This window comes from Bemisia tabaci, chromosome 5 (genome assembly GCF_918797505.1).
Source record: "Bemisia tabaci chromosome 5, PGI_BMITA_v3".
Lineage (NCBI taxonomy): Eukaryota > Metazoa > Arthropoda > Insecta > Hemiptera > Aleyrodidae > Bemisia > Bemisia tabaci.
Window position 1 is genome coordinate 38,969,878 of NC_092797.1, and position 14,835 is coordinate 38,984,712.

The 14,835-nt window shown below is 37.9% G+C and overlaps 1 protein-coding gene across 1 annotated transcript; it reads right to left on the reverse strand.

Moving 5' to 3' along the window:
- Positions 1 to 5,625: 5,625 nt before the first annotated feature.
- On the reverse strand, positions 5,626 to 14,547 carry LOC109040865 (lysozyme). The gene is made up of 5 exons (XM_019056957.2): positions 13,936 to 14,547; positions 11,872 to 12,063; positions 9,449 to 9,522; positions 7,839 to 7,974; positions 5,626 to 6,048 (listed from the first exon to the last, which is right to left on the reverse strand). Exons 1-5 carry the CDS (start codon positions 13,988 to 13,990, stop codon positions 6,026 to 6,028), a joined length of 480 nt encoding a protein of 159 aa, XP_018912502.1. The 5' UTR covers positions 13,991 to 14,547; the 3' UTR covers positions 5,626 to 6,025.
- Positions 14,548 to 14,835: the final 288 nt, after the last annotated feature.

The following is a 14,835-nucleotide window of genomic DNA, read 5'->3' on the forward strand; positions in this document are numbered from 1 at the left end:
CCTGGTAAAAATTGGCGATAGGAGCTGCGTTTCAAAATACCATAGGAATTCTTATAGCCGGCTGGAGAAGGCTATTGAAAATATAGCTGGCTGTAGAAAGCGGAGCAAATCATATAGCCGGAATATACGAAGCTATAAAAAAGTATACAGTCGGGCTATAGTTCCTATCGCCGGGCTTTACACTTTATCGCCATTGGCTATAAAAGGCTATAAGAAATTGTGTAGAAATTCGTGTGCTTTTAAAATCATTAAGTTTGATACGGAACTACCTTAATATTTACAAAACACACATTATATTTTCCTTTACAACATATTTTTTTTCATCAATTAAAATGAGAATAATCCATACAGAGTGTGCAAACATTTCAAAATCATGAGCTGAAAAACGCTGTAAGTTGAAAAACGACGTAGACGTGCATGCAGACGGTGCATCCAGTTCAGGACGAATTCCGTGGGAATCCATTCAAGAGCCATATTTTTCCAGGTCTATACAGAGGAGTTATTATTATATATCTTAGCTACTGAATCCGAAACTAATCTCAGATAATTTGATCGCTCTCCAGTTTCAAAGTAGCGTTTGGAGCAGCCTCCATACCTTTTTTGTGATAAAAATTATTCTTCTTTCCTAAATTTTCAGTTGGAATAAGCATTACATAAAGGTTTTTAAACGTATATAGGTAATCAGCTAAAAATAATTACAATTTTTTTCAAAGGACTTTTCATCTATTTTAAGAAGACATTGAAAAAGGATTTGAGATTTTACAACCTTTACCTACGTAATTTTCGCGAAAACACTACAGTTTCCTTTATTTCTCATAAAAAGTATCATTTATAGCTCATAAAAACCTCTCAAAGTTGAAGATGTATGTCGGCACGAGTCGTCATTATAAACATAGCATAGTTCCCCTCTGCAATTAGTTTAATTATCTGTGCAGAGATAGGGCTGAATACATGAGCATCACAGATGCAATCCTCTGTGAGGGCTCCAAGAGCCGGCCAAGTAGGTAATTTTTAGCCCACAAATGAGGCAACCTCGTTCGTGTTGTCAACTTGTAGACAGATGCGATCTCTTCAGCATCTCTTGGCAACCCAAGAGTAAAAGTTTTCACCATTGTCGGGATACTCCGAACGAGTATCGATTAGGCCCTGAAAAAGTTCCAAAGAGAGAAAATGACTGGGCACGGAGGTTGGAGGTGGATTGAGAATCTTCTACACTCATGATTTTTACCGGCATCACATTATCTTCGAAAAAAATTCACTTTTCATTTCTTACTTTATAAAATAAAATCATGAGAATAACGCATTACATTTATTGCGCGAAGAGCTTCGGGGGGTTGGGCCGCGAGGCGGTCAGGGGGCTTACCAAATCCTTTTTTTTTTTTTTTTTTTTTTTTACAAAATTTTTATTTTGAAATTGCACATGGTTGCGGACAATCCTCATCGAGTGATTAAATCAATGATAACAATTTTTGGATGAATCTTGAAACTCTATTGTCGCCCATTTCCAACCTTTATCAAAACTCCTCACTTTTACTAATTATTTTAAGATATCAGAAAAACCACTTTAAAAGCTCCATCGGTAAATTTTCCTCATAATTTTAAAGGTGCTTCGATCCAAGCAACATATTTGTAGTGTTGTCTTTTGTTGATTTATATTGGAAAAAAATAAAAGTTGCAAAATCTCAGCAATGTCACAATATGATGCTTGTTTATACTCTCAGAATGTTTTTTTTAAAAAAATGTTATTTCCGCATGCCGATGAACATTTGGATTCTGAGATTACCAAAAAATTTATTGATGGGACGACAGTTGTTACATCACAGATCTCCCCGCCCAACACGAAATATTGCAGCAATATTGCAGCAATATTGTCAATATTGAAACAATATTGTCATGTAAATATTTCCTTAAATACACTGCAGAAATATGTTGACAATATTGCTAAAATATTTCATGACAATATTGTAACAATATATTTATAAAAATGTTTTAAATATATTTACAAAATATATTTATGTAATTACTTTTGAAACAGTTTGTAAAATATATTTACAAAATATTTTAAAATTAGTTTAGAAATATTAGTTTAAAAATATTTGTTTAATATTATGTTAAAAACATTTTATAAATATTTTTGTAATATTTAAAAATTAATTGCTAAAATGGCAAAAAATGGTTTGCGATTTCTGCAATTTGCTTTTTTTGCTAAAATGCCCACCCTCGTGGCGAGAACGACAAAACAATTTGCAAAAGTGGTAATTTTATTGTGCGAAAATGGCAAACTATACTTTTGCGAAATTAACATTACTAGTTTATGCTATTATGGCTAAAATTTTTGCTAGATTTTCAAAATGTTTGCCAAATTAGCGTATGGTTTTGCTCTGTTTACCAATTATTTTGCGGAACTTACTAAAATCAATCGCTAGAAAAAAGAAAGGGGGGGGGGGGAAGAAAAGACAAAAAGAAGGGAAAAAAATAAATAACATAACATAAATACAGCGACATAAATTCAAACTAGGAAAAAGCTCAAATAATTAAAACTGGAAAAAGACGCAATTATAAAAAACAGTAATTTGGTAAAGAAAAAAATGAGAGAGAGTTAAAAAAAACGAAAATTTGTAATACATGAATAGGAATATGTTGAGTACAATTAATAAAGAATTTGAAACACAAATTACAGGATGAAATAAAAAATAATAAATAAATAATAAATAATAAATTCTGGTAAAATATTATAAGAATCCGTCAATAAACAAACATATTACGGACTCAGAGGCCTGCGATAGTTAAGAGATTGAATTTACGGGCCCATCTACATCAAGCCTGGCTGGTCTGGTGGTAAAGTACTGGACTTCGGATATCAACTCTACCCCGAGGCGTGGGTTCTAATCCCGACTAGGACGGCGCGGATTTTAAGGTCAGTAACAACTCTACGATCCACAACCTGGACGCATGTGTACATTAGAAAGAAACTTAGTACCAAAGACGTCTCCTAGAGTGCGCGCACACGGATATGGAATATGATAACCTCATCGCAAGTAAATATTTTTAAAATATATTATCAATATTACCTCGACAATATTGCTGCAATATTGTCAGGGGGCGGACAACAAACTATTGCAGCAATATTATTTCGATATTGTTAAAATATTGTTAAAATGTTTTTGACAATATTTCAGCAATATTTTTAAAATATTTCCGTGTTGGGCGGGTCTGTGTTGACTTCGTTGGCAACTCATGCCTCCATTGATAAAACTTCGAATTTCCCCGCAAATCTGCGGACTGACGCAGATATATAACTTGACCACCAAAAAGTTTCAAGTGCGTGGGCTCCTCAGTTTCGAGTTCCTTGTTTGGTACGGTCCGACGTGAGCTCTGGATGTGATTGTACTTAAATCTCGAAAGTGCGATGAACCCGACCAGAGACACTCAAAGCAGTGTTGAGGCTGGACTTGTAGGTACTGAGTTGCCCGAGGACTTCCCAAGTAGCACTTTTTAACGGATAAATCGCGATATTTTGAAATTAAGTTGCGATTTTCTGGCGATAAAATCGCTTGGACGATCAACATCTGAGCGATTATCCTCGATCTGGTCGCAATTTTATCTCTATTAAATCGCATCGATGAAATCGAGATTTTATCTCAATATATCACAATTTATTGTTCGATAGTAAAATGATAAATCGCCGTCGATTAAATTGCGATTTTATTGCAAATTTATGTGATGAAATCGCAATTTATTTTAATTTATTATCCGACGTTACACCAATAAAAATATTTGTGCTCTTGCGTTACTTTTGGTTAATTTAGGAAGTGAAACACAAATCAACACAATTTTTTTAGGTTGATTTTGGTACGCAGTTTGCGGTGAATTTAGCGCAGAAAACAATGGAGGGAATGGAAAAATGCATTCCTCCGATTGCGACGTTGGCATTCACCACTCGTTTTTTATTAAAGTTCTTCAAGAAAACTAGCTGGCATTTGCTCTTGAAATTGTCAGTCGGAGGCTAGGGTCATTTTGTGTTTTTCGTCCCGTATTAACCAAACTTTCGTGTTGACATTTTTTTCAGGATATTGGTAGTGCAATAAATTGGACGTATTTCTATCAAACGGAACTATGTGCATTAAGACATCAGCTCTGAGACCCATAAGAATATGTGCATACAGGGTTCACGTCATAATGCACATAGTTCCGTTTGATAGAAATACGTCCAATTGACGACGATAAAATCGCGATACATTCTCCGATCAAATCGCAACTTATCGCGATCACTCCCTACTCCGACTTTTTCTCTACGAGCAACTTGACAACACTGACTTCGGCTCATCTTCACGCCTTGCTCAAACTTGCGGGAAGATTTGCATTAATGAATAGAGCTGCCTCCCACTGAGGCCAGGTTTACCGATGGGGGGAGGCTGCTGCGGCTGGACCGTGGATCTGCCCTGGAGGGGGTCGAATAAAGTTGGGGTCAAGGTCCATTGAAACAGGTCAGTCTCAGATCATCGACGGCTATTGGTGATGTCAACTTCGCAGACTTTGTTAGCATAAACACAGAGACACTCACCTGATGCTGCACGGTTGTCAAATTCAGCTTAAAATGTATTCTTCGCAGGCATATTTATGATCAGCTTAATCAATAATCAGTCCACCGTCATGTCGAAATAAAAGCTCTAAGCTGTGGAGATCCGGCACTACACAGAACGTTACACAATGGGGCCCCGTGACAGATATTCGTAGGATTATTACCTGAAGTTAGGGATCGGGGAATATATTCGTAAACAATCGGGAATTAACTATTCCATAGATTAAAATGCTTTACTACGTTAATGTTCTGCTCAGCATGAAGAGATCTGAAACTTATTTTTTAATTTTCTAGGTTTCGGGGGCGTTCAATTTAGTGCTTCACTGAAAGTGGAAATTCGTGCAACAATACGATTGCATTCGTGAATAATTCATATGTTAAAAAAATGATAGTCTAAAGTTGTTTTTTCTTATTCTGCTTTAGTGATCGTGCTTCATTTTGACCGAAAATAAGTAGTTTTAATACTGGAACTAAAAGTGGAGATTCGTGCAACAATACGATTGCATTCGTGAATAATTCATATGTTTAAAAAATGATATAGTCTAAAATTGTTTTTTCTTATTCTGTTTTGGTGATAGTACTTCATTTTGACCGAAAATAAGTAGTTTTAATACTACAGACGTTTCCTGTGATTGTTCATGTCAGGGACAGACTATTTACTGTCTTAATCGGTTATTCTTTAAGACTGCCGCAAAAACCTCACAGCGTTACCGAAGAGAGACGAGACAAAATACATCACAATAGCTTTATTTACAAGAGTAAATAAAATCATCATCTAATTCTTCTCGTCGGCTAACATATGCATGGCCACGATGTGAGATTGATAATAACTCCTGAATGCAACTATTCGTGCTCATTGGCTGCCTTGGTTGCATATTCAGTTAATTGAAGGCGTTTTGGCTCGGTTGCCCTGGCCCTGACGTTATTGCGTCTGACGCATCATTATCATTGCATGTGATCATCCTAGTTGCAATTATGCAGCAGAAATACAATCACGTTATCGGAGTGAAAAATAGAAGGAAACGAGTTTAAAATAAAATATATCCTGTGAAACACAAGTGAGTTTTATTAAAAAAAATTACATTTGAGTATAAAATTGTTTTAATAATTTAAGACTTTTTTTCAATAAATATACGATGGGAGAAGGAAAAGATAGAGAGATAAAATATTTTACAAAATTGAGATACTATGTACACGTACTGGGGAGACAAGCTCATAACCTTGCCCCATGGAAAACCTATGGAGGTCCATGAAAATCGTTTTTAAAATTTTGTTATAATCTCTTCGAGAGCTATAATATACCTCCATAAGAGAGGATATTCGTCCGTGAAAATTGGAATTTTCACGCACTAACAGCGTGAAATGTCTTTGAAAAGCATATAGAAGCTCCTAACTGCCTGCATTCCTAGTATAGCAGCTTGAGAGGTAGAGAACAAATGCTCCTCAAGGATCCTTACTTGTCACCTCTGAAAAAAGAAAAACAGATTATTATTTATAATTAATCTCGTGCTATTGAGATGTTTTTCTGCTTAGTTGGAAAAAGAAAGCCCTTTATGTATTTCCGTTACCAGTTTGTAGAACAGCATTGATATGCCGAGAAATATGACATGAAGTGGATCGTATCATTGTTAGCAAAAGGAAACCAAACGCAACAGCAGTTTTCAAAACTGTGCAACTTCTTCGCTTTAAAAAATACTGAATATATAAGTGTGTATGATAATGAAATTCACACGACCGTTTTCCTTCAAAATTAACCATTTTTTAGTAGGAAAACAAACACTTTTCGCAATTACCCGGATTTTATCCATATTAAGATGGAGGTGCATAACTTTTACAGTAGACTCTGGATTATCCGGATTAATTGGTGCTGGGCCCGATCCGGATGAAAAAGAAATCCGGATAATAATAGTAAACACAAACACCACCAACCAACACCACAGTATTCTTATTATGTATACATCATGTACATACCAGCACGAATTTAATAGGTTAACGCCAAACTGAACGACTCAATAGTGATTGTGAATGGTAGCCGACAACAATAAATTACAATACAACGATTAAAGCGCGCAATGCGTGAAGTATTCATGCAGTCTTGCAGCCGCTAATGTGCGTTTTAGGCTAACTAACCGACTGCACTGCGTTTGGCGTAATGCGAGAAGTATTTATGCAATCTAGAAGGCGCTAATGCGTTCCACGCCGACCTCACTGTTTGGCGCAATGCGTGAAGTATTCCTTCAGCCTTGCAGGCGCCAATATGCCTTGCGACCGCTTCTCCGCGGATCCGCTCACTTATCGGAATGCGTACGTAGTTACATGGTTGCAAAATCGATCCGGATAATCCAGAGTCCGGATAATACGAAGCCGGATAATCCAGAGTCTACTGTACAGCACTCTAATCGCGTTCATTCCCTTCTGCTGAAAGCGAGCCATATTTTTGAAGATTTATTTATCCTCTTTGTACGTAGCTTTGGGAGACAGACGACACACATACACTCACTCGCAGGGTAAGAAAGACATATCACAAAGTCATCTCTTTCTTATCCATTATGTCAATAAGCAACGTTTCTTCAGGGCCGTTCATAGAATACGTAGCGCCAAATTGAGGAAGAGGGCCTCAACCTGTGTCACGGGAGTGTTACACAGGGCGGTGTGTGTGTAGGGGGGGGGGGGAGTCTAGGATCCAGGACTGCACACTTTTTTTTTTATTGAATTAATTCTTGTTTCACTCAACTTTTTCCTTTGAATTTGATAACATAAAAATGTTCAGATCCCATGGACGTCCTGTAGACCACTTAAATTTTCCTTTAGCGCGGAATTTTTTACGTACCGAAAATAAAGTGAAGTTGATTTAACATTCTGGATGTAAAAAAGTGTACGAGAACTCATAAAATGCTAAATTACCCGCTATGGTAGTTAGTTTTACATCTTAACATTGCTAAAGTAGTAGCTTTGGCAGTTTATTCAGCACTTTGTGAGTTCTCGCACACTTTTTTTTTACATCCAGAGTGTTAAATCAACTTCACTTTTTTTTCAGTGCGGTTTTCCTCTAACATATCATACGTAGCGTGCATGCATGCAAGTACAAAGTAAAGAGCTTTGTGGTTTGAATGCACATGCGATTACGACATTGTGTGGGTGGTTGCCCCCAAGTAAGTCTGTCAACCTTTCAAGATGCACGCTTCGTCAATGAATCATAGCACGATAGCGAGCTATAAATAAATACAGGAGAGGCAAAGGTAATGGTTGAACTTACCGACTGGCCTCGGCCGGCAGGTGGCGTAGCGGCGTCCAAAATTAGTACCCTCGATGGCTTGGTTGCAGTCGTTGTGGCCGTTGAAATGGATTAAAGCATAGTCATCACAGTCCGTTACTTCATCGCCGTTGCAGTCCTGGCGGAATAAAATTTGCCACAAATTAGTGAAAGTATGATTTGAGTCCTCGCCCTCGTTTCAGTTGCTTCTTGAAAGAAAATCGACGAGCGAATCTCTTGAGGGAAGAGGTGGCACTCGGTTCAAATTATTACCGAAGCTTAATTACTCAAGAAACATAGATTGCAATGAATTGTAATTACATGATAAAATTATTGCAACTGCTTCGCATTGCTGTGTATCGACGGTGTAAGTCCGCAAACACGTATCTCGGTTCACGACGTCGCAGACTTCCTGTCGTACTTTATTTTTTAAATGGAAAGCCACTCAACGGCAATGTTTAAAAACTGCCCTGATTTTTCCTCTCTGTGCGAAGAAAATTCTGCAAAAACTTCAATGAATGAAGTCGATTTGTTCTCCTTTAAAAATAATAATAGAGGAGCGGAAATTTCCAAACACCGCAAATGAGAGACGTGATTGCGGACTTACATGGTCGGTATGTTGCTTATCTACTGACTGAAGGAGCACTTCTTTTTGAAAATTATTGCAAAAAAACTCATATAGGTTGCAATTTTTATTGCATTGCATTTTGCCTATCTTTCTGACACATGGAAGTCACACCGTCGATTGTTCAAATTCAAAATTAAAATTTCATCGCAATAAATCGCAATTTTATTTCAGTATTGTCCTCGCACTTTGTTATGGTTGGTCTGTTCCACAAAAGAGGCACATTTACATAAATGAATTGTACTAGACTGCAGAGAATCTCAAAGTCATTTAAAGTTTGACTTCTTTTTTACAGAATATATTTTATATTTGCAATTTATTTAGAAATAGTCCTAATGAGGCTTTTAGATTCTTAAAAACTGATTTATGCGGGTTTTTTCGAGGAAGATGTGAGGGAATTACAATGCGGAGTGGAACATCATCGTAAATGGCTTGGAATGCAGCCACTGGGGTTTTCCATAAGACGATGATGCAACTGATTGTGAGACGAGTGAAAAAAGCTTTGAACTTTAACACTCACTCTAAATGATCTTAGAAATTATTGAAAAGAGGGTTTTGTCCGTATGGATGGAGTATTGTTTCCTGATCAGGTATAGATAAAAACCTGGTGCAAAGATACTCACTCATCTGACTTTCTGGTAACTTTTACATTGACTAGAATATAGAGTTATTCTTAGTTACGTTATAGTGATTCACTAACGGTGAAAGTTTCTGAATCGTTCTTTTGATGCTAAAACCCTGAGATGCATCGTTGAAGAGTTCACATATTTCGACGATTTTTTACCATCCAATTTTGCAGGTGAAATTCGATGTAATTCAAGAATCGCGATAAAAGTTACCGTGCCTTCCACTGTCATTCTAATTTGAGAGAAATACACAGCTATTTTGTCCTTTCAGGACCCCCTAAGAACTTAAATTATTTCTCATAATTACAAACTCAATAGAGCACGCATTCCAACACCCATAAAGGAAGGAAACTTTGTCTTACCAAACCCCACTTAGACATGTAGTTTTCTACTGCTCTCTCGGCGCAACGAAAGTCCCTCGCACAATCAGCAAAAGCTGGAAATTGATTAAAAAGAAGTCAGAATCAGATTTCTCAATTACACGCAAAAACAACATTTTATTTCAAATTAGCAGATATTGGATTAGGGTCGAGTACGCTTTTCTTTCACATTCCCCCTTTTCCACTGAAAAAATGGCCATGAATTTCGTTTTTTCCGAAAATTGCCGATTTTCATGACTTAAAAATGTTCATACCATACTGCTGAAAAATCGAATTTTTTTTAACTTTGACCACAAGGCTTTTTCGGGAACTGCACAACATCCGCCGAGAATATTTTCCATTCACCAACAATTTTTGACTAAATTCATCATAATTTGTTTCCTGGGAAAAATTGTTTTTTCTCAAAGTTTAGCCCTTTTTGAAACAATAAGCTATTCATCCCGGATCGACCGCAACTTTAAGTTCTCAAATTCCTCTAGTTGAGCGTTAATTATCGCCTGAGTCCATAAAACCAGTGAGCAAACTATTAGCTTCTTCCTTAGAAACACGATAATACCGTGCGAGCCGGATATTGCAATCTCACATAATTACAAGCTATGAACTGTTATTAAGTGTGATCATGATTTATATGAGTTTTTTTTTAAATCTATGAAGTCAACTCTCACAAAACAGTGTGCAGGTATACAATAAAATCCCGACATCTCACACACGAAGTATGAGTTAAATCGGTTCGTGCGAGAACGTCAGATGTCCAATACTTTACTTTGTTTCAGAATTTGCATGCTTCGGGTACTATAATTGTACGTATTTATGCTAAAGGGAACTATATTACACGCAAACCCTATGCACATAGTTCCTTTTAGCATAAATACGTCCCAACTTACGAGCAAACGATGTTTATCCTTTGTTCTTTATTTGCAGCCTTTCCCCCAAATTAAGTTGTTCTATTATTACGAGCAACCGTTGGAAACGTTAGAAAAGTAATTTCGACGGTGTAACTCCCAAACCACGTATCTTGGTTTGCGACGTTGTAGACTTGACGGCATACTTTATTTTTTTAATGAAAAACTACTCGACGGCAATTCTTAAAATTTTCCGTGATTTTTCTCCTCTCTTAGATGAAAATTCTGTGAAAATCTCGAAGAATGATGTTGATTTGTGCGCCTTTAAAATAATAAGATGAGAGCAGAAATTTTTAACCACCGCAAACGAGATACGTGGTTTGGTAGTGCGCCATTATCTGACACAAACATATTATAAGACCAACAACTAGCAGGCCGATTGTTTAAAATATACAAAGAGATAGACTAGAGTACCTATATTAAGAGAGTATGGCCACTGGGCCCCATGGAGAGGCTTAGGACCCAAAAATGGCGGTGCTTTGTTTTGGTTTTTGGGGATGGGGGGGGGGGGGGGTCATTGCCAACTTTTGACGGTTACCACCAACCGTACTTGCTGCCAACCTTACTACATTCAAGATAATTTTTCTCAAAAATTGCACACGATTAGTCTTAAAAATATGTAAGGAAGTCGCAAGAGTGCATTTGAGTAAATTTCTCGTTACGATAAGCAAAGAAACTACATTTTGAGTCATTTTGCATTACATTAATTTATGGCGTCCGCCATTTTTGGGTCCTAAGGGCTCCATTCAGCCTAAGATGGCTGAGCCAATCAGAGGTGGTAACCCCAGTGGCCATACTCTCTCAATATAGGTACTCTAAGATAGACCATGAAGACAAAAGGGATAAGGAGGGATCCTATTGGCGGAAGCGGGTGGTTGCAATGGACAAAGGAGGTAGGTAGTAGACTAACTAACGACAATACACGAGAGGCCTTTTAGTTAGTCTATCATTTTCCCCCTTTGGCTATATGAACCACCCATTTCAACCAATAGGATCGCTCCATGCTCCCTATGTCTCATTTGTCTATCGGGTTGTTTATTAATTTCAACAATCAGCCCGCTGAGCTTGTAAGACGAGGTTTAAAATCCGACAAATGTAGTTGAGAGTGTACTCAGAACATCGAATTGATAAATTAGTGTTGCAGTTTGAAACAAACTAATTCAATTCTGAAAAACTACAATGGACATAGACCGTTTTCACACGAGCCGCGATTCAATTAGTTGTTAACGACCTACATTATGACATAATACGCCAGCATGATTTGCATAATTCATCATGACTTCATGCAAACCTATCAACTTTTACTGAACGACGAATCGGAAGAGGCGATCGATAAAGGAATCTACCTTAAACCTCACAAGTCCATTTTCTCGTGAGCCATCAGTTCCGTAAGATTGCCTGTGTTCTAGGGCTCATGTAAATGTTCGATTTAAACATGCAGAAGATGCTGATCTTGCTCAATTCGAGGCGGCGATTAAAGCGAAACCGGAAACGGAAGGTTACCTTGATCCCTATCAGGGTCATCGTCGGCGGACAGTGTGGGTCGGCCGGCATCTTCCCAGTACTCCCTGTTGAAGAAGAACGGGCCGCAGTATCCCTGCGAGCATCCCTGGGACAGGTTGCAGTTGCTCGACGCGTGGCAAAGACATCGCATGCACACAGGACTCAGATTCGATATGAATTTCCCGTTCGCCTCTGTTCAGAGAAAAAACGCAGTCGAGTTAATTATGAACTAGGGAAATCACCAATAATTAAACACGAAGACAACATTTAAACGGGGAAAAAGTCGCTTGGATCTAGAGCCTAGACTCTAAAAAAAATTGACAAGAAAAATTACTCTTGATTCAATCGGACTTTTTGCTTGAATCAACAGGAAACCCGCCTAAATCCAGAGGCTCGGCTCTTCGATTCAAGGAAAAATCGGATTGAATCAAGAGTATTTTTTTTGTCAATATTATTAAGAGTCTGGACTCTGGATCCAAGTGATTTTTTTCCAGTGAATTGGATCGAGTCCAGATAAAAGGAACCAAGTTTTTTTTTGGATTACGAGGAGTAATTTTAATTGAATATCTTTTTTCAGTGTATTCAGTTTTAGTTACTTAGTTTACCTATTTCAAGAGGAGAAAAAAAAACTAAGAAATGGCCCGAAATGTATGTAACAAGATGGTGAAATGGTGCTTGGTCCACACCATTTCGCGGGGAAAAGGAAGCCAAAAAGTTACAAAATTGAAATGTTTGGAACTTTTCGGCTTTGTTTCCCTCCTATTCTAAGATGTGTAATTGAGTTATGGTTGAATTTAGTTTAATATTCAGTTATAGTTACTTTTTCGATCTTCATAAAATGCAGAACAATTTTGATATTCTTCCCCCTTCCCCCTCCTCCTGGGATAGGAATCGTAGAATTGTAGAAATTTGTAGAAATTTTAAAATCAACATTCCTGATTTACAATTTTCATTGCTCTTAAAGATTTCTGACCGCGAGGAAGTCAGATTCGCTGCAAAACTGCTTATATTTTTAAACATTTTTTATTGACTTTGTTCTCTTCTCTAGAATGCAAAAAGAGCCAACTCGAAACGGGGAAAGGAGCCAATTGCATCGTGATACTTGTAGAGTTTTCCATCCAAATCGCTCTAAGGTGAATGATTAAAAAAATTCATAAACATAAAAAGATGTTGAGAAGGTGGAACGTTCTTTTAAGTCCATTTTCAGGACACTTAGCTATACACGTATTAAGAACCGCCATTTAGGTGCATCATCCTTTCTCCTGCACAAGTCTCGTGCAGTGCAAGTGCATATTTCCTCGTCAAACGACATCATTATTTGTTTTAATTGGGATAATGCCTGGATTTCAATTTTGTCTAGCAAGATCAATAGCATTAATTATGACTAATGATTGATGAGAAAATAACAAAGTAAAAAAGTCAAGAGTATGCGAAAAATTGAATGGAGACGAGTGATTCAATAGGACGAAAGTTACATCCAAGGAAGCCCCACAAGGGGGCCAGTGGGGGGTCGAAGAAAATTGATGGCTCGCACTGTTGCCAAATTTCGATAATAGTTCTTTAAATACGTATGATTTTACACAGTTTTTTATAAGACATGACAACAGCGAGTATTCATTTATATGGGCGATCAATTTGCGTCGCATTCATGATCTATGCTAAGCGTTTTGGGAACATGGACGTGTTTACGCTAAAAGAAACTACGTTACATCCCTATGCACATACTGCCCTGCTAGGGAAAAACGCCGTATGAACCTTCATGCGTTGCCAAATTTACTTCGATAAAACACAAATTTCCTGCTAAACTTATAAATATTTTTCTTCTAATTTTTCAGATAATTTTTCTCGCAATTTTAACTGAAGTTCCTGAAAATTTCAAGGAAAAATATTCATGACTTTTCTCAATAATAAACATTATATTCGAGGAAATTCGGCAACGCTCGAATGTTCATACGGCGTTCTTCCTAAGCACGGCGTCATAGTTCTTTTTAGCACGAATAAGTTCACATCTAAACCAGAGCGGAATTCTTAATCAGGTGAGTACAAGTGTTTGATGTGGCTCACCTCTGACTGCGACGGAGACAACTAAAATCACCAAAAAACTAGCTTGCAAAAGCATTTTATTCACTGCCCTTAGTCCTAAAGTACGTCAGGAATGGAGAGTAGACCATTATGGAGTCGCCACCGCCGCGGCCCGCAAAACAAAGGTTGACACCTCGGCTTATCTTCAAAACAGCTCTATCTCTAAATTCACAGGCGAAAGGTTAGGATGACGTCAGCTACCTTCCGTAGATCACGAGTGCGCGTCGAAATAAACCAGCTTCCGCCTTTTGCGGCCTTTTCAACGCGAACAATCACTGATTACCGACGCTAAGGTATCGATAGACACAGGCGAGATAAAGTGGAACAATGTTACATGGAGATCGGGATGAAATCTTACATAAACAACACTCTTTGCACTTGGTCGAATTCGCGGTTTAATTGATCGAACGATGGTTTTTTTTTTTTTTTTTTTTTTTTCGCGGGGTAATGGAGACACGGTTGTGTTTGGGACAAGCGTTTTCTCCAACACGCGGCTGCGTCAGGACGTCAGACCCAATGGTAACTGATAGGTCCGAACCCGGGCTGCTCTCATAACTCGCGAGTAATGAACGCATAAGAAACAGGAATTCCCAACTCCGCGATCCGAATCAGCACCGCTAACCTTGAGCGGACCTCTGCCATAGGCTGGGCGCTCCGGCGGTCTTTCTCATCGGTGTTTTTTCCGTCAACGCGAACGAGCTTATATCCGTCCGCGACAAGTTTGGAGGGTTCGCGGACGGAAGGAATCTGAAAAGCCGTGGTTCTTGGAATAATAAATGGGCTGTTTGATACGACTGGTTATTGCATTCGATGAATTTTTGGGATCGTTTGTGAAATTAATTCATCTGATAGAGTAAACTGTAGCCGAGAAACGGTCAAACT

Excerpts from the sequence above, each read along its gene's own strand:
- LOC109040865 (XM_019056957.2), bottom strand. The coding sequence starts at position 13,990 with ATGCTTTTGCAAGCTAGTTTTTTGGTGATTTTAGTTGTCTCCGTCGCA. Across the intron at positions 9,523-11,871 it reads TGACCCTGATAGGGATCAAG|CTTTTGCTGATTGTGCGAGG; the intron begins GTAACCTTCCGT and ends ATCAATTTCCAG. Across the intron at positions 6,049-7,838 it reads CTGCCGGCCGAGGCCAGTCG|AGGTGACAAGTAAGGATCCT; the intron begins GTAAGTTCAACC and ends TTCTTTTTTCAG.